We start from the raw sequence: 20,179 nt of genomic DNA on the forward strand, positions 1-20,179 counted from the left end.
TAGTGATGCTAGCTTCCAGATTGATAGGGATAACTTCCGCTCTCAGTCGGGCTGGGTCTTTACCCTCAATGGAGGAGCAATTTCTTGGAAGAGTTCCAAGCAAGAGACAGTGGCAGATTCTACTTGTGAATCAGAGTATATTGCAGCTAGCGAGGCGGCAAAGGAGGCGTTATGGCTGAGGAACTTCATTGGAGACCTTGGAGTTGTACCAGCTATTAAAGAGCCAATGGAAATTTTCTGTGATAGTGAAAGTGCTGTTGCCTTAGCCAAGGAACCAAGGGATCACGGGAGATCCAGACACATCGACAGAAAATACCATTTCATCAGACATCGGATCGAAGAAGGACTCCTCGTGGCAAAGAGGGTATCATCAGATGAGAATCCGGCAGATCCCCTCACGAAGGGACTGACTCGGGTTAAGCATCTCCAGCATGCCCGGAGCATTGGGCTGAAGGATGATATTAGATTTAGTAGTTAGATAACCTCGAAATTTGTAAAGTGTAATTGACATTTGATGATGAATAAAAGTGTTTTATTTATGAGTAAAGTGTTGCTATCTCTTGTCGATCGTTTACTATATTTCTTTTGCATGTTTTGACTTCCAGAATAATTTTGTTTGGTATAACATATTATTCAAACCTCCACAGTCGGTCATATGTCGGAAGTAGGTATGAATCAAGACTGTCATGTTTGGTTGTAGAGGTCTTGGACAAGGCTACAACAATCATGAGTGCTCATAAGTTCTGAGCATTGGACTCAACCCACGCTCACTGGAATCACTTCATGGAATTCTATCTCGAGTGATCGTGAGACGGTAATATCATATAAGTCTTTAAACCTAGAGATATGATTTGTTACTTACAAGTTGGTTATGCATTGATTGTACGAAAAATGAATTGGTAACTCGATGTTATAAATCGCGCTCTTGTGTGTAATTCAATGAGTAGTAGAACAAACATATGAGTCGAAGTTTATCTGTTCCTTCTTGGATTAGAAGCTGATATCTGGGCCTCTCGATGATTTTGTTTTGACCTATGTACCGGGCCCGGTCAGAACTAAATTGATGTGTTCAATGAAGTTCTTTGTCAAACAAATCGGAAATCAGGAAACAAATTTTTGGACAATAAGTAAGACATTGTTCCATGTATTTGTTCGACTGATATCTAGAACAGAGGATTATATGATCAATTATCTTAAATGGCGTACTATCATCTTCTCAGTTTCGAGAAATCTTGTAAAGAGCTACGATTGCCGATCGGTTCCTGAAGTCATACTTGCAGTACTAGTTATTAGACTTATCCAAGTGGGAGACTGTTGGATAAGGTGTCTAAGTCCATAACTATTTCTGGTATGTACTTGACCCGACCCGGCATGGTCCATTTGGGTTGCATGGCACCATGCAATTGGATAGACTAAATGAGAGAAATAACACTTGGAGATTATTAATATATTATAAGTTCTAATATATTAATAATATTATTTGATTAGTTTGATCAAGAATTAATTTATAATTAATTAAGTGATCAAAAGATAACTAATTAAATATATGGGTTGATTATGTAAATCATCCATATCTTGTATAGTGGGCTAAAAGGCTCCATGGACTATCAAGTTGGGTTCCACCCATAGGATGCTCCATGGATGCTCCATGGGAGTTACAAACCCATGGGTCATGGAAATGAAGAGTCATGACACATTAGGGTTTAACCCTAGATGTGTCAACACTATATAAGTAACATGTTCTCCACCTAAAATCGGCTACACTAAGAAATAAGAGGGCTTGGCCGATTTTGAAGAAGTGTGTGTTCTCTCATAAGTTCTTCCAAGAGCATTTGGTGTTGTGTGAAGCATTTGAGGCATCACACTTGGGGTGCTAGGCTCACAAGGTTTCAAGGAACACAAACAACAACAAGGTAAGTTATTCTATCTAGACTTTATGTTAAAATTGTTCCCCATGTATGCTAGATAGGAATATAACCTTGGAATTCAACATTGCATGATAATTAGACAAACATAGATCCAAGGTTATTAGGGTTGCATGTACACTTAGGAAGTGTTAGAATGCTCAAAACCCATCACTAAGGTCTTCATGCAACATGGGTCCATAAAGGTAGTAGATCTGAGCTCCTGGAGCTCAACCATGCCTAGATCTAGAGGCCAATCAACTTATTACGAAATATGATGCACATATAAGCTTGGGGAAGGGCTCAAGGAAGACTTTAATGGAGTTATAAGCATAGAGACAGGGGGAATACGAGTTTTACCTCAAAGAAATCACTGAAAGAACACTAAGATGCTTGACTTCCTTCCCTTCCTCTTGATATAATCCACTTCCTTCTCAAAATCTTCAAGAACACACACTAAAATGCCTCAAACTCAAAAGAACAAGAGCTAGAACGTATGGAGAGCTTCTGGGGGTGAATGGGGTGGAGTTGGGGCGCAAATGGTTGCTTAAATAGGGTGCAAACCCTTGGAAATTAGCGTTTCATCAGACAGCGCAGACTCACCGAGTCCATAATATGGACTCGTCGAGTCGCCATCTTAACCGCGCCCCAAAGTCTTGTCTGTACTCGGCAAGTCGGGCCTCCAACTCGCCGTGTCCACGGCCAAAAAACACAAAGTACTTAGGCAAAGCTCACGTACCAGGAACCAAGTGCTACATAACCAACACACGAACTCGTATTTAACAAGGTAGGCGAAGGATAACTTAATGTTTATCGTTGTATCGGTGAAGCGTGTGTAGTTAACCAACACATCGATTGAGGGGTAAATATTAAGGGTACCAAGTATATTTGCATGGTTATTCACACCTTGTTTTGTGATCCTTGTCATTCTAGTCACATAACCTGAAGGGCACACTCGAGATTGAAACATACTATTGAAAAGTTCAATGAATCTTAAAAGAATCTAGGAGTTTCAATAACCAATTAAAACCTAATAATTCATTTCGTTTATCTTGGTGGAAATTGGTGAATCGTCATTCACCTACCTTTAAATATTCTATAGCTTGGATTACGACATCCCTCTTCCAAGTTATAAAAATATTGTGTTGGATCCTAGCCTTAATATTTCATATTGGGTGTTATATTAAGGACTTTATACCAACTATCTTGAATATCTCCCAAAGTATGTCTGGTTTAGAAATTTATGATCTTCCCAAATCTCTTGAAACAAGCTTTCCTAAATGGAGATGATGTCCCATGGAAATCATACTTCTTTCACCTTCTCTAATTATTCTCCCCAACCCACAAGTTCTTGAAAAGTTTAAGGTAACTCAAGCCTTATTAGCAAGCAAAGGTCTATGTGTGGTCACATCTTGGAGATGATGTCACATATTGACAAGCCGAGAGAGTTGGGTATCAAAGTCTTGAGAAAGTTGGTGGTTCAATCACTTTCTAAGTCACATAGTGAGTTCCTTTGGGACTCCTATGAAATAGACTATGACAAGACCCTCAATGATATTATCTATTTGCTTGGTACTGCTGAATCATCAATGATTTGGAAGGCTAGTAAAGCAAATTTGATTAGAAGATCAACTTCCAAAAACTTTATGGACATTGACAATGATGACACTAGAAATCCAGAAAAAAAATTCTCTTCCCAATGGAAAGGAATCGTCCATAGTCAACTCGGTTGACCAAATGGTAAAGAGAAAGGCATGCTTGTGATAGTCCAGTACACCATTCCCAAAGAGTCTATATGTTTCTCTTGCCAAATGAAGAAGCATTGATTGCGAAGCTACCAAATTTACCTGAAAGATCATAAGGCTGGTAAAGTCAATAAGTTTGACTCTACTTCAGGTAAAGTCCACTATCTAACTCGATTAAGTTTCTATTATGAGATTCTAATTACATAATGTGACTGAGTCACATGTTGATGTTGTAAGAATCAAAGAAAAGTGATGAAACTTAAAGAAAGAGTATGTTGAATCTGATCACGTAGATGGCTTTCTATCGCATAGTTTGAAGATCGGATTCTTGAGCTACTTCTTAGGAGTTATGATATATTGCTTAGGAATAGATAACAACAAAGTTTTTCATGTGCTTTTGCACTGTAAGGATAGTTTTCCGCAAAGTTTTTAGAATAAATGAAAAACATTTTGATTTTATTTATTTTAAAATATCCTTACAATGGCAATTGTGAAAAAAAATTGTTGCTTATATGATTCCATTAATAGCAAGAGTGGAAATATGAATTTCATTCTTTCATTTGTGGTAGTGTCTAAATTTACCAAATAAGGAAAGTGTCTCTTCACCCAAGTTTCAATTGGACCGAAACTTGGAATCATGCAAGTTGTATGATGAATGAGAATTATCATCTTTGGAAAATTAAGACTAGTTACTTGTTCACATTTATATGTGAGTCAAGTGAAGGACTAAGGGAGCGAGTACACATTCTTGTGCACTGATCAAGTCTACCAAAAAAGATCTATAAGACTATTCATCATGATTTACTAAAATTTAGTAAATATGGTTACAATTACAAGTTTAAGTGTAATTTTGATACAATTGAAAATTTTCGATGTGTGGCAGAACGAATGTGAAGAATCAAGTTAGGCAGAAGGATAAAAGTTTCTCAAATCTGAAAAGATGGGAGAGTAATTTAGTATCATGTAATATGATCATATTAATGATTAAGAGACCTTATCACAATTCATCCTCTAAGTGCATTCTGATAGCTAATAAGAGGAGCTACGAATTGTTGAAGTGGTCAAATCAAGAAGATGATTCATATCTCATTCCAAAAAAAATCTTAGAGTCATACTCCAAGATTATAACTTGAGTGACATATCTTAAAGGAAGGTTTGTTAACACTAGTCAAATGTAAGAGTAAAGTGTGTCGTACTCTTGTACATTTGAAATTGGTGAGTTGTGATGTTTTAGATAAAACAAAGACCAACTAAGACCAATTGTGTGATGAGTTTGTCTTGATAAAGAATCCAAACTATCTCTTGAATATTTGGCAAGATAGTCTTATATGTCAAGAGGACAGTGGGTGTCTTAATGATCCTGAAACGAATTTCAAGATCTAATCAAGAATAAAAACCTATAGTTTAACACTAGATCACGACGTGAGGTTTATAACCTATCGTGCTGACATATTTCTATTTTTGTGCCCATTCCAATTAAAGTTGGCTTTTCATATGAGTTCTTAGAGTTCTCAATTGGTTGGATAACAACTTGGAAGCAATGGCAGGCCCTTGTACTGCCAGGTGGCAAGAAGTTAAGACTGCACAAGTTCAATCCATATGGGTTTGGATTTGTCATTAACCGTGTCTTGTGATTATGGTTTTGACAAATTCACATGGATAAGAACACATAAACCATAAAATCTAAGGGTCATAAGGTTTCTCGCCGATTCATGAAAACGATTGGTGAGGAAACACTTCCACCAAGTAGATTTGAAGCAGATAGAAAAGGTCTAAACAATTGAGACTATGATTATGCAATCCCTTTTCATAGTTCTAAAATTGTTTAGACACCTGTGAGCTATCTATGATAAGGTGTATGATTTTGATAAAGTCTTATCAAGGCAATCTCATCTCAGAAATATGAACTTTGGTAAGAAAGTCACTAAAGTATTGACTTTAAGAAGTCCAACTGATTTCTGAGTACATGTCAAAGCTAGTGGGAGCATAAGTGTTATGCTAATAATCATCATGTTAGTGGGAGCATGATAGTTATGATAAAGGTTGGAAGTTAGCAATGTTAATTATAGAAAACAAAAGTTTCAATTCGTGAGGTTAAAGGGGTTGAAAAAGTTGTTTTGCTATAATTACAGAAGATGATATTATACTTCATCTCAATTATAAAAGGCTTAGATTGAGATTTTAATCATCTTAGTCAAGTATATATATATATATATATATATATATATATATATATATATATATATATATATATATATATATATATATATATATATATATATATATATATATATGAATTTTATGTTGGTTTGGTTCAACTTAAGAAAATTCTATATATTGCATTCTGAAAATTCGATTATGATTACGACATCCCTCTTCAAAGTCATATTTGGAGAACATGGCAAATAAAAAATATTGTAGCAAAAGACGGGTCTAGAATCATGTCTTTATGTGACACATCATGAATCATGTCCCATTTGTTTTGGGTACAAGATCGATTACATGTGCTATAATATTTGTCCTTTCTAAAATTTCGAAATGCTTGGGGCATTAAGAGGGAAAAGGTCTAGAATTGGATATGACTAAAATGAATAAGCAATTGTCGAGGACAATCTCAGGTTTACCGATGATTGGTTTCTCAGGGACAGTAGGAAGTGTAGTGTTAATTTTTTGGAAGGACCATTGATGGTCTATGATTTTATTGTTTGGGCTAGGCATTCTTTTGTATAGGTCTTGATAGGATGTTGGGGTGTGTTATAGCTTAACTGTGAGTGTGTGCTGCCATTCCTGTGTGTGCGGCCGCACACTATGTGTGCAGCCATACACACGTGTGCGGCTGCACTCTTGTGTGCTGATATAGGTGGTATAAATAGCTTTAGTTTGTGTTAGTGTGTCAGAAGTGAGTGACGAATGAACATTGATTTATCTGTGTGTACTTTCAAGGTGTACTTGACATTTATGAGCTATAGATGTGTGCATGCTTGATGTTATTTCTCTTCTACTTCTTCATCATTCTATTTTGATTGTTATTACTTCACTGATTACTGATTTGGATCTATAGTTTTTGGGACTAACAACTGGTATCAGAGCCAATTCGGTATCAATTGAAGTATTTTTGACTGTGCAGTTGAAGAACACCTACTAAATCATTGTGTTTACTAGTTTGGAATTAAGTTTTGTCCAAAATATCCAGTTCTTTTGACTGCGCGGTTGTGTTTTTGAGTGTGCGGCTGAAGTTCTTTGAAGGTGTGCAGTTGGAACTTTGAAGGAGTACGGTTGTGTGTGCAGTTGAGCTTGCTGGTGTGTGTGCGGTTTAGTTTGCTGTTGTGTGTGCGGTTGAGCTTGCTGCTGTGGGTGCGGTTTAGTTTGTTGTTGTGTGTGCGGTTGAGCTTGCTGCTGCTGTGTGTGTTTTAGTTTGCTGATGTGTGTACGGTTGAGCTTGTTGTTGTGTGTGCGGTTGAGTTTGTTGTTATTTGTGCGGTTTAGTTTGCTGTTGTGTGTGCGGTTGAGCTTGCTGTTGTGTGTGCGGTTGAGTGTGTTGTTGCTTGTGCGGTTGGGTTTACTACTACGTGTACGGTTTGCTGCTTTGTGTGCGGTTGTGTGTGTTATTGAGTGTACGGTTAATTGTGAAGATTGTCTGTGCGGTATCAATCATTCAAATTGTTCAAAGTTTTAATCATGGAATCTCAAAACATAACAGTACATCAAGAGCTTGACTCCATCATGGGAACAACTTCTCGGATTCCTCGACTTTTGAATGCTGAAGGCTTTCCAGAATGGAAATACTGAATTGAAAAGTATATTAAAATGAAAGATTTCAAGATTTGGCGTAGTACACTTAGAGGACCAATTCGAATCACTATAGTAGTGGGTGAAGTCATTGTCGACAAACGAATTGAAAATTATACGGATGAGGATTTCTAAAGAGTTGAAGAACAGGAGAAAGCCCGTGCTACTCTTACAATGGCATTATCTCCAGAAATTGCTCAGGGTTTCTGTGAGTATACATCTGCGAAGGCACTTTGGGAAGCTCTAATCGAAGTCTATGAGGGTAATGAGGATATGAAGCAGAGTCGTCAGGACATGCTTCGACAAAATTTCAACATGTTCAACTATGTCCTGGGCGAAACTCTTGAGAATCAGCTCCGAAGGTTCATTACTCTCACTACAGAAATGAGTTCTACATGTGTTTTAGTAACAAGATCAGAATTCAATAAGAAATTGTTAAACTCTCTTCCAAAATCCTAGGACATGAATGTCTCAGTGATTAAGAAAACAAAAGAATTAAACAGGCTGAGTTTGGCAGAAACAATGGTTATCATCGAAGCTTGTGATCTTGATGACAAGCAGATGGAGATTAATCATGTAAATTCTTATTCCACAACTAATATAGGGATCCAAACCTCAAACAACAAAGCTTTTTAAAGCTCCACAGTTGCACAAGCTCCTCAAGTTACTCCAACTACACATGTTCCACAAGTTCAACCCTTCTTGACTCATCAATCAATTCAACCTACACCCTATGTTCCTCTTTCCATGCAACAAGTTCAAGTCTCTCAACATCAAATCATGCCTCAACAAGTTAATCTTAATGCTGGATCATCTAACGTTGTACCTTCTCAGACTCTTGTTTTTAGCTCTTAGATGTCAAACATGAAAAAAAAGGAAGAAAAGATGGCTTTTGCTACAAGTTTGGTAAACTACTATAATGCTTTCATGGGTGGAGAACTCTCTCCACAACTTTCGTTTGCCGATCTTGATCAAATTCATCCTGAAGATATAGAAGATATGGATATAATCTGGCAAATGGACATGGCTGTGTTCAGGGCAAAGCAGTTCTCCAAGAAAACTGGTAAAAACAATTGGAGTGTAAATTTTGACAAAAAGGTTGGGTTTAACAAAGGCAAACTTCGCTGCTACAACTGCCATGAGCCAGGGAATTTTGCTAGGGAATGTCCAAAGCCTGAAAAAAGGGAAAATTCTGATTAATACGTGGTGCCAGTTACCTACGTCCATAGCAACAACAATAAAGGATCATCATCAACAAATGAATCTGCAAACTTGGCAATGGTGGCCCAATCCTTTGATTGGGAAGATCAAATTCAATCCCCAAATATCTCAGGACCTGAAAATACTTTTCTGGCCCATATCAAGGATTTCAAGGAGAAAGAGACGGAGGTAGATCCCGAAGAAGAAATGATGAATCTCCAGTTTTCCTTCATGGTGAAAACTACTTCTGAGCCATCTAAGCCCGAGGTAAGTGAATCTGGTTGTTCTCCATCTTGCGCTAAAACTATTAAATATTTGCGAGAATTAATAGAATTAATCAAGAGAGAGAACGAGGACTTGAAATATGAGGGATACACACTAAGGAAAAACCAAAAGCCCTTAAAAACTCAACAAGAAATTAAAATAAAGGATTTTAGGAAATTGCAAGAAGACTACAACAACAAATGTGAGAATTATGATAATCTCAAATGAAAATTTGAAGCTGCGTCCACTGAACTTGACTCATTGAAAACACGTTTTGAAAATGCTAAATTTAATTTTAAAAAATATGATGGGTCAAGTGAAACAATTGCAAAAATGATTGAGGCACAAATGCACTGGAGAGATATCACTCATAGAAATCAGATAAAAGTTGGATTAGGATTTGAGAGTGTCCCCCCTCCCTTTAATCATAACTACACTGCCATTCCCTTTTCTCAAGAAGAAATTGACAGAGAATCTTACATGGTATATGGAAAGTCAGTTTCTGAGCAAGTAATACAGTCAAATGATAAGTTTTTGGGTACTAACGCTTCCAATTTGAGTGCAGATAAGTCAATAGCTCAGGGGGAGCAAAGAGATGAAAAATATGATGTTCTAGTGATAATGTTGTGTCAAAGTTTGGTGTTAGTTTATGTAATGAGTCCACATTAAACGTGAAATTAGAAAACTTTGTGTCTGGCGGTATTGTTTACTTTGATAAGACTGCAACTGATAATAATATGCTTGCTAATGTTTCTATGTCTGATTCAAATGTTTCTACATCTTCCACATCTGCTTCAAAATCTTGTGATCTTTCTTGCAAATGTGAAATTGTTGGAAACAACAATAAACGAAAGAAATCTGTCAATAGCAGTGCTAAACTCATTGATAAGAAACAAACATGTTTTAACTGTGGCAATGCTGGACATATTGCAAGAAACTGTTTGAACCGAATGTTTGTATCTCACACATCAAGATGAGGAGAGAATGAATTTTGGGGACGGTCCTTAACTAGAACATTCCCCATAACTCGTTCTCGAAATGGTGACTTAAACACAAAACCAAACAAGAAAATGACCAATTTTCAAAAGAATAAACAGGTTTTTCATAAATTCAACAATAGTTTGTCAAAATCAACTCAGGCTAAGCCCAAGTCGATTTTATCAAAAAGCAGGATCGGATCTTCAAACTCTTCGAGTAGAAAATCCACCGACTCGAAGCAAACTAATAAATTTTCAAAACCTAACTTTCAGTGGATACCTAAACTGAATTCAGATTAGTCACCATTTATCTCGAAATCTCATGAAAATGAAAAATCCGTGAAAGTGAAGGGAAAACCCAGGACTGTGATGACCTGGGTTCCCTAATATAAATAATTCTGCTCATCGTGCAGGGACAGTTGCGGAGGAATGTCGTCAGACCCTGGTATGTCGACATCGACTGCTCCCGACACATGACCAGAGATATATCCCAATTGCACAACATTCAAACATTTAATGGGGGATATGTCTCTTTTGCGGGAGGCAAAGGAGGAAAGATAACTCAAAAGGGAACTATTTCAAATGGAGTGCGGAATTTTGAGAATGTTATCTATGCCCCTGAATTGAAACACAACCTGTTGAGCGTGTCCCAGATCTGCAACAAGGGATATTCAACCCATTTCACAGATAAAGAATGTCTGATCCTAAAGCCAGGCGTTGTCATTTCGGAAGAGTGAATTCTTGTAAAATCTAAGCAGTATCGGAATGCCTACATCATAGACATGAACAGTAATATCCCCAACGAAGTCACTTGCCTATTCTCCAAAGTCTCAGAAGAAAATGCGATGTTGTGGCATCATCGTCTCGGCCACGCTAATGCAAAGAACCTGAATCGGCTTGCTAAAAACAAACTGGTCCGAGGTATACCTATCAGAGATTTCATTACATTTGAAAAACATATTTCCTATGCTCAAGGAAAACAGCATCGGAAACCACACCTTCCAAATCAGATCAACTCCATTTGTCATGTACTTGAGCTATTACATATGGATATATTTGGTCCGGTTAACGTTCTCAGCATTAATCGCAATTCATGTTGGCTCATTGTGATAGACGACTGCTCTCGGTTCACTTGGGTTTTCTTTCTGTCCAACAAAGTCGGAATCGCTAACCTCATCAAAAGGTTTATTGTAATGATCGAGAATCAGACCAAAAACCGAGTGAAAGCACTGCGTACTGATAACGGAATAGATTTCAAGAACACTATTCTTGACCATTTTTGCACCGAGAAAGGGATTATACGTCAGTTCAGTTCTATTCGCACACCACAACAAAACGGTGTTGCCAAACGCAGGAATCAAACTCTTAAAGATGCTGCAAGGATGATGCTTTATGATTCCAAACTTCCTATGTTCTTTTGGGAGAAGTCGATTAACACGACATGCTACATTCTGAATCGTGTGCTGATCAACAAAGCCAAAATGAAAACACCGTACAAAATTCTATACGGACACAATCCATCTGTCAGCCATTTCTGAGGGTTTGGCTGTCCTTGCACCCTTCTCCACCTAGAATCGAACCCCAAATTCAATGAAAAAGCCGATGACTGTTATTTTGTTGGATATGTTGCTCAAACTGCGTACATGGTTTATAATAAGAAGACAAAACAGATTGTGGAGTCTTTCGACGTTCGTTGGCTTGAAGAAAATGAGACAGACGCTAGAGTGGGTCCAGATTGGCTATTTGATTACACATATCTTTTCAAATCCTTCAATGTGTCGCCAGATAATCAAGCAGGGTCTGCGTCTAGTTCGGAGATCATTATTGAAGACGAAGAGGAGGAAGTTGTCTACATACCACCTCTAGTCTCTTCTGATCCTACAATGGTGTCCTCTGTTCACACTGATTCTTCTGAGTCCTCTCCTCAACAATCTTCTCCTGATGCTGTTGCTACTCCTCTAACTCCGGTGGAAAGAGAGTTCATGAACCAAGAGTCTTCCGCTGTAACTTGAAATCTAATGGAACTTCTTTTTCCAGAAAGCATTGCTGAAGAGTTTGTAGCAGATCCGACAAACGAACCTTGTTCATATACCGTGGATCATACAACAAATGACTGAGTAATTAATATCCATAATCTTCCAGTCTCTATCAATGACATCATCTACAAGATCCCTGCACGCATTCAGCGCGACCATCCAATAGAGAACATCAGTTGACAGCTGGGCGACAGTGTTTAAACGCGAAGTCAGAGTGGAGACGTTAATACGTGTCTCTATTCTTGATTTATTTCTCAGATAGAGCCTAAAAATGTCGAGATGGCTCTGAATGAGCCCAGCTGGGTTGACGCCATGCATGAAGAACTTAATCAATTTGAGAAGCTTGGGGTTTGGAAGTTGGTGGAGCTGCCAAAATGAAAGAAATCTCTTGACACCAGATGCGTCATTGTGCGTAACAAGGCGAGATTAGTGGTTCACGGTTTTTGGCAAATTGAGGGTCGTGATTATACGAAGGTTTATGCACCTGTGGCGCGATTGGAGGCTATTTGTATCTTCCTCGCATATGCTTCCTATTTGAACTTTACAGTATACCAAATGGACGTCAAGACGGCCTTCTTATATGGCAAGGTCAAGGAGGAGATTTGTAAGGTCGAACCTTATAATATGATGATTTTTGAGACTGATCACTCAGCGTCAGCGTATGACTCAGTGTCAGCGTCAGCGTATTAATTGCTTAGTGTATAGTTCAATATTCAGAATTTTTGTAACATATTTGGTACTTATCTAGTTTCCATAGTTTTCGTCTATTAGTTAGTTGGTATATCCCTGATTTGTAGGGATTGCGTAGATTAGTTCTATATAGTCTTTTGTACAAGTTTGTAAAAGGTCATCTTTCACAAACCCTAATAGCCGCTATGTGCATTCGATAATCTCTTTGTGAGATTATCATTCTTAGTGAAAGTCTATCTTTGTGAATCCTCGTTGTTCTAGTTTATAGTCATTGTTTGATAATTTGTTTGATCTTAGGAACTTTCAATTGGTATCAGAGCAGTGTTCTCTTATCAAACAAATGGCTTCATCATCTTCTTCTTTAAATTCATCAAATCATTCTTCTGCTAAAATTCCTCCATTTGATGAAACCAATTTTGCTATGTGGAAAATCAAAGCTCTCTATGCATTGGAATTTGTAGAAGAAGACATGTTGGACATCGTCAATGAGGGTCCATATGTTTCGATGTATCAGCCCTTGAAAAACAATGCTCCTGAGGGTGACATGAAGAAGACACCTAGGGAGAAATGGACAACAAATGATAAAAGAAAGAATGGTCTAGATGTACGTTCTCGGGCTGCAATCAGCTATGGTTTGCCATATAATGTCTTTGGGCTGGTTCAGAACTGCATCTTAGCAAAAGAAATGATGGACACGCTGACTGTGTCTCTTGAAGGCACTGAGGAAGTCAAGGCCACTCAGATAAATGATCTAAACAGAAGGTATGAACATTTCTTTGCAAAGAAAGGTGAAACCCTGACTCAAACCTTCAACAGGTTTGATACTCTTGTTAATGATTTGCGGAGACTAGATCAGTTGAAGCATCGAACTGTTTTGGTGCAGAAGTTTTTGGATTCTCTGGGTGCAGGTTGGGAGAATCATGTTGATGTGCTAAAGAATAGTGAGAAGATCAGCACAATGGAATTACAAAGTCTTTATGGAAACCTTCGATACTATGAAGAATCCAAGCTCCAGAAAAAGGAGCTGATGAAGGATGCTCAGCGTGAGTCATCAGTGGCATTATTTTCAAACAAAAAGCAAGTGTCAGAGTCAGACACTGAAAACCATTCAGACACTGATTCTTCTAAAAGTGAGACTGATGATATGGAAAAGGTAGTTGCTAGTGCTGCTTTCATTGTGAATACTTTTGAGAAATCAGGCCGTAATTTCTCAAAGTTTCAGAAGAGGATGGATGGGAAATCTTCTAAAAGGTTAGATGCCATCAAGAAACATATTACCGAAAAGAAAGGCAAAGCTCAATGCTTTAACTATGGTAGCACTGATCATTTTGCAAAAGAATGCAAGCAAAGAAGAACCCAAAGCTCGGAGGAATACTGGAAGCAGAAGTACAACAAGTTGGTTGAGAAGCTGAAAGCAGAGAACTTTGAACATAAAGTTCTTGTCTCTGAAGAAGAAAAATGGAAGACTGATGAGGAGTCATTAGATGATGAAGTTAAAAGTCTGATGGCTAAGATAGAAGATACTGATGAATGTGAAGTTAGCAACAGTTCGTTTGATGCTGATATGTCTCATGCAGTTGAAAACTCCAGGAAGCACAACACTGATTCCCCTTCAATGTATCAGGTTCAAAATTTTGTTTCCTATTCAATGAATGAAAAAATCAAAATGTTTGAGTATTTGGGTGTTCTTAATTCTAAGAAGAATCAAATCATAAGAGATATGCAGAATCAAATTGATCTTCTTAAAACTGAACTATCCTTGAAAAATAACATTATTGACACTACTCAGGAAAATATAAGAGTTTCTAGCTTTTCAAATTCTTTTCTATCTACTGAAATCGATAAAGTTAAATACCTCTTGAATAAAGAACAAACTGTGCTAAAACTTTGGGCTCAATCTCACAAAAATGCTAATTATGTCATTTCTGCTCAAATACCTCATTCATGTGAGAAAATCCTTGGGGGAAATTTTGCTGAAGCTGAAAAAGTTTTTAAATCTCAAGAAAAAGAATCTGAATTTTATTCCATGAATGAATTAAAAGATAGTTTCAAAAACAAATTTATCAGCAACACTTTTGTTAATCAGAGTCTCATTGATGAATATTGTGTTACTGATTCTAATGGTGTTACTGAGTGTAATATTGAAATTACCGGAATTGATCCTACTTCTTACCCTGCACATCTTGAGAGACCAACTCCTCTCACTGAAAATATTATCGCATTTACTATCTCAAATGGAGTGTTTCATGTTGTTCATGAACAACTTAAACATTCTCTTGATTGCAGTGTTTCAGTGCATAAGTCTAAATCTAATACTGATGTCAGCTCCTTATCCATCACTGATCATAGTTCTTCTGACACTGAATTCAGTTGTAACTCAATGTCCAATAAAAGGACTCAAAGTTCACTAGGAGAATCTTTCAAATCCAAATGTGTTAAATCTAGAAATCTGCTCACCAAGAAAAACTTTGGTACTAGAGTTTGTTACAGATGTGGTGACACCTCTCACAAGATCAGTGAATGCAAGTTTGATAAAACATCGTTAAGAGCTGACAACATCAAAGTTAGAAATGAAAGATGGACTCTCAAATAAAATTCTTTGAACTGTCTTCCTAAAGAGTGCTATAATATATTGTCAAATAACTTTGTGAATGACCCATCTTATAATGGGTCAGTGTGTTCTAACTAGTTTCTCAACACTGAAGGGTCAAGAGCATCTTTGGTACTTAGATAGCGGTTGCTCAAGAGATATGACAGGATCCAAGTCTCTCCTGAAAGACTATGTCAAGAAAACTGATCCTGCAGTAACATACGGAGATAATGGAAAGGGGTTTACTAAAGGATATGGGAACATCAAGTGCAATAATGTGGTGTTTCAGAATGTTTCATATGTAAAGGGTCTCAAACACAATATTATCTCAATCAGCCAATTGTGTGATGCTGATTATGAAGTTCATTTTACAAAGAAGGAAGGAAGAGTCATTAACACTGACAAGAACATTGTACTCTCAGCAAGTAGAAAAGATGATATATATGTTCTTGACATGTTCTCAAGTGACAAGGCACTGATGCAATGTTTCTTTACCAAGTCTCAAACCAATCTCAGCTGGGTTTGGCACAAAAGGTTCTTTCACTTGAACTTTAAGAATCTATCTAAAATATCCAATCAAGATCTAGTTAGAGGTCTCCCAAAATTCAGCTTTGTCAAAGACAAGATGTGCTCAGCGTGTGAACAAGGAAAGCAAACCAAGTCATCATTCAAACCCAAGTCATGTTCTAGCATATATGTCTCTTCATTTACTACACATGAACTTGTTTGGACCTATTCCTGTTCGTTCCAAAGGAGGAAATAAGTATATGCTGGTGGTTGTGGATGAGTTTACCCGATTTACGTGGGTGGCTTTCTTGAAGAAGAAAGGTCAAGCTGCACAGTAAATTATCTCACTGATTCGACAAAACGAGACGTTGACTAGTCTCAAAGTTAAGCAGCTAAGGAGTGATCATGGCACTGAGTTCTGGAATTCGACTCTTGAAGACTTTTGTAATTTTGAAGGTATTGGGCAGAACTTTTCAGCTCCTCGCACGCCTCAATAAAATGGAGTTGCTGAACGAAGAAATCGAACATTGATTGAGGCAGGAAGGACCTTAATGATTCATGCAGGTCTTCCTATGTCGTTTTGGGCTGAAGCTATTAATACAACATGTTATACTCAGAATCGCTCTCTAATTCATAGGGTTCACAAGAAGACACCATAAGAGATGCTGAAAGGTCAAAAGTCGGACGTATCCTTCTTTCACGTGTTTGGATGCATTTGTTATATTCTTAATCAGCGCGACCCCAGATCAAAATTTGAGCCTAAAGCTGACAAAGGTATTTTTGTTGGATATTCATCTATTTCAAAGGCTTTTCGTGTTTTTCATGTGAACAGGCAATGCATTGAGGAATCCATTCATGTAAAGTTTGATGAAAAATCCTTCACTGATGAAAAAGTAGCTCATTCCCCTTCTATTTTTCAAGAGCTTCTCTCCTGTCCATCAGATGAAGTCTCACATACTGAAGAAGAAGCTGTCATTCATGATCCCATCGTTCCAGACCCAAGTCATGTCAATCAAGGCACTGCAGTCAACACGACAACTTTTTTGTCAGATACTGATGAAACCCTTGAATCTGAAAACTCTCCTATAACTGATGTTCCTTTCATTGATAACTCCTCAGCGTCAAACTCATTTGAATCAGCTCCAGAACATCGAGATCACCCTGTTGATCAAATTATTGGAAATCTTCATGATGGTGTCCAAAACAGATCTCGTGTATCTAATAATTTTTGCATGTATGTTAACTTTGTTTTAATGATCTTACCTGACAAGATACACTCAGCACTTCAACACGCTGACTGGATTAAAGCCATGCAAGACGAGCTGAATGAGTTCAAAAGGCACAAGGTTTGGACTCTTGTTCCCAGACCATCAGGAAAGACCATCACAGGAACACATTGGATCTATCGAAACAAGGTTGATAAATATGGTGTTATTACTCGCAACAAAGCAAGACTTGTTGCTCAAGGGTTCACTTAAATTGAATCTATTGATTATGGGGAGACTTTTGCTCCAGTTGCCCGCATTGAAGCAATCAGACTGTTCCTTGCATATGCTTCATACATGAACTTCATTGTCTACCAGATGGATGTCAAAACAACATTTCTTCATGGTGTGTTAGAAGAAGTGTTTCTCAAACAGCGCCCAGGCTTTGAAGACAAAGAGCACCTTGACTATATGTACAGACTTGATAAAGCTGTATATGGACTGAAGCAAGCTCCCAGGGCCTGGTATGAGACACTGACATCATATCTTCTTGAAAATGGCTACAGAAGAGGAGCAATTGATAATACACTCTTCATCAAAAACAAAGGCTCAAACATGATTCTTGTTCAAATCTATGTCGATGATATCATCTTTGGATCTCCAAATGTGAAGCTGAGCAAGGAATTCGCTGAGATCATGTCTCAAAGGTTCGAGATGAGCATGATGGGGAAGATGACCTTTTTCTTAGGTCTTGAGGTTCAGCAAAAAAAAATCAGGTATCTCAATTTGTCAAAGTAAGTATATTGCTGACATGCTTGTTAAGTACTCTCTCAGCGACTGCAAATCGATCTCTACTCCGGTGTCCAAGACTGATAAGCTACACGCTGATCCCACCGACACTGATGTTGATCACTCTCTTTATCGAGGAATGATTGGATCTCTTCTCTACCTCACTGCAAGTCACCCTGATATCATGTTTGGAACCATTCTCTGTGCTAGATTTCAAGCTAATCCCAAAGAGTCTCATCTCATTGTAGTTAAACGCATTTTTCAATACTTAAATAGAGCGAAGACGACTGCTCCTAGCTCAAGATCGTGCGTTGTGTAGTTCATTTCGTGCATCTTTAGCTGCCTTGAGGCGTAGGCGATGACCTTCCCTCGTTGCATCAGGACACACCCGAGTCCTTGGTTTGATGCATCGCAATAGACCACAAAGTCCTCCGTTCCTTCTGGCAAGGTTAAGATGGGCGCACTACATAATGCTCGTTTTAGCGTTTGAAACGCGGTGTCTTGTTTTTCTCCCCAGTCGAAGGTCACATTCTTCTGAGTTAGGGTGGTGAGTGGCTTGGCAATCTTGGAGAAATTTTGTATGAACCTTCGGTAATACGCGGCGAGTCCCAAAAATTGTCGGATTTCTATAGGGGGTCTTGGAATCCTCCAACTCTCTATTGCCTTGATCTTCGAAGGATCCACATGTATTCCCTCCTCGCTTACTACGTGTCCTAGGAAATCCACCTCCCGAATCCAAAATTCGCACTTAGAAAATTTTGCGTATAGCTTCTCTGTCCTCAGTGTTTCCAAAACCTGGCGGAGGTGTTGGTTGTGTTCTTCCAGGCTTCTAGAATAGATGAGTATATCATCTATGAACACGATCATGAATTTGTCCAGGAAGGGGATACATACTCGGTTCATCAAGTCCATGAACACTGCTGGAGCATTTGTCAATCCGAAGGGCATTACTACAAACTCGTAGTGACCATAGCGCGTTCGGAAAGCCGTTTTGGGGATGTCTCCTTCCAGTACTCGCAGTTGATGATAACCAGATCTTAGGTCAATCTTTGAGAAGTAGCTCGCTCCCTGTGGTTGGTCGAACAAATCGTCTATGCGTGGAAGGGGATATCGGTTCTTGATTGTGAGTTTGTTCAGCTCCCGGTAATCGATGCACATGCGAAAAGATCCGTCCTTCTTTTTCACGAATAGGACGGGTGCTCCCCATGGTGAGAAACTCGGTCTGATGAAACCCTTGCTTAGCAGCTCGTTTAATTGACTGGACAGTTCCTGCATCTCGGCTGGGGCTAAACAGTAAGGCGACTTTGCTACTGGAGTAGCTCCGAGGATTAAGTCGATTCTAAACTCGACTTGGCGTTTTGGTGGAATTCCTGGAAGATCTTCTTGGAAAATGTCTGGGAAGTTGCAGACTTCTGGAATATCTTTAATGTTCTTTGGTTCTTGTTTCTGGTCTACTACGTGGGCTAGAAAGGCATGGTATTCCTTGCAAAGATATTTTCGTGCTTTAACACAGGAGATGATTTGCAAATTTGAACTAGGTTTGTCTCCATATATGATAAGAGTTTCACTGTTGGGCAGATTGAGCCGAACGGCCTTTTCATGGCAAAGAATGTCTGCATGGTGAAGACTCAACCAGTCCATACCGATGATTACATCAAAACTTCTTATCAAAATGGGCATAAGGTCGATTTGAAATAAGTGTTCGTTTAAATTTAATGTGCACCCTACGTACATATCACTTGTGCTTTCTGTTTTTCCATTAGCCATTTCTATAGTGAATATTTTATTGAGTGGTTGGGGTCTTTGGTTAAGTAGGTGTTTGAATTTATGACTCACAAAACTTCTCTCCGCACTGCAGTCAAAGAGTATGCATGCATAAATGTTGTCAACAAGAAACGTACTCGTAACCACTGTTGGGTCAGTTATTGCTTCATTTTGACCTATCGCCAGCACTCTCCCAATACCGCCAACATTCCTTGTCTTGGGGCAGTCCCTCTTGAAGTGCCCAGTTTCTCTACACCCATAACATGCTTGGCTTATCCCAGTACTAGGAACTTGAGTGACTGGTCGCGCTGGCACTTTACAGAAATGGGCAGTGTGCCCTTTCCTATCGCAGTTCTTACAGTGCATCGCGCGACAATTACCGTGGTGATGGTAGTTGCATTTGCTGCACTTGGGCAGGTTCCCTGCATATTGTTTTGTTGGCACCGTGGTAGTAGGAGTTGTGACGGGTGCAGTAGCAGCATGAACCGCTACCATTTGTTTCTTTGAAGGTTCTTGCGAGGTTTGCCCCTTTCTCTTGTTCCAGAATTTCTTCTTCTTGTTGTTGTTGGCATTGTTATCGTTGTTGTTGTTACTTTTGGTTGGTTTAGCTACGATATTCGTGACTCCTTGGCAGACGCCATGATCAACGAGAGATTGCGCCAGTTCCTTGGCGCTGTCGAAGGTCATAGGCTTGGAAGCTAACACACTTCCTCGAAGTT

At 38.5% G+C, this 20,179-nt stretch overlaps 1 protein-coding gene across 1 annotated transcript; it reads left to right on the top strand.

Annotated features, from left to right (window-relative positions):
* Positions 1–13,026: 13,026 nt before the first annotated feature.
* On the top strand, positions 13,027–17,705 carry LOC145010700 (uncharacterized). Its single transcript, XM_078969208.1, has 8 exons — positions 13,027–14,229; positions 14,395–14,592; positions 14,692–15,168; positions 15,281–15,496; positions 15,783–16,036; positions 16,535–16,896; positions 17,218–17,413; positions 17,474–17,705. Exons 1-8 carry the CDS (start codon positions 13,027–13,029, stop codon positions 17,703–17,705), a joined length of 3,138 nt encoding a protein of 1,045 aa, XP_078825334.1.
* Positions 17,706–20,179: the final 2,474 nt, after the last annotated feature.

This window comes from Lactuca saligna, chromosome 8, assembly GCF_052625555.1.
Source record: "Lactuca saligna cultivar CGN05327 chromosome 8, ASM5262555v1, whole genome shotgun sequence".
NCBI lineage: Eukaryota > Viridiplantae > Streptophyta > Magnoliopsida > Asterales > Asteraceae > Lactuca > Lactuca saligna.

Excerpts from the sequence above, each read along its gene's own strand:
- LOC145010700 (XM_078969208.1), top strand. The coding sequence starts at position 13,027 with ATGTGGAAAATCAAAGCTCTCTATGCATTGGAATTTGTAGAAGAAGAC. Across the intron at positions 15,169-15,280 it reads TAAGAGCTGACAACATCAAA|TGTGTTCTAACTAGTTTCTC; the intron begins GTTAGAAATGAA and ends ATAATGGGTCAG. Across the intron at positions 16,037-16,534 it reads AAGAAAGGTCAAGCTGCACA|GCAATGCATTGAGGAATCCA; the intron begins GTAAATTATCTC and ends TCATGTGAACAG.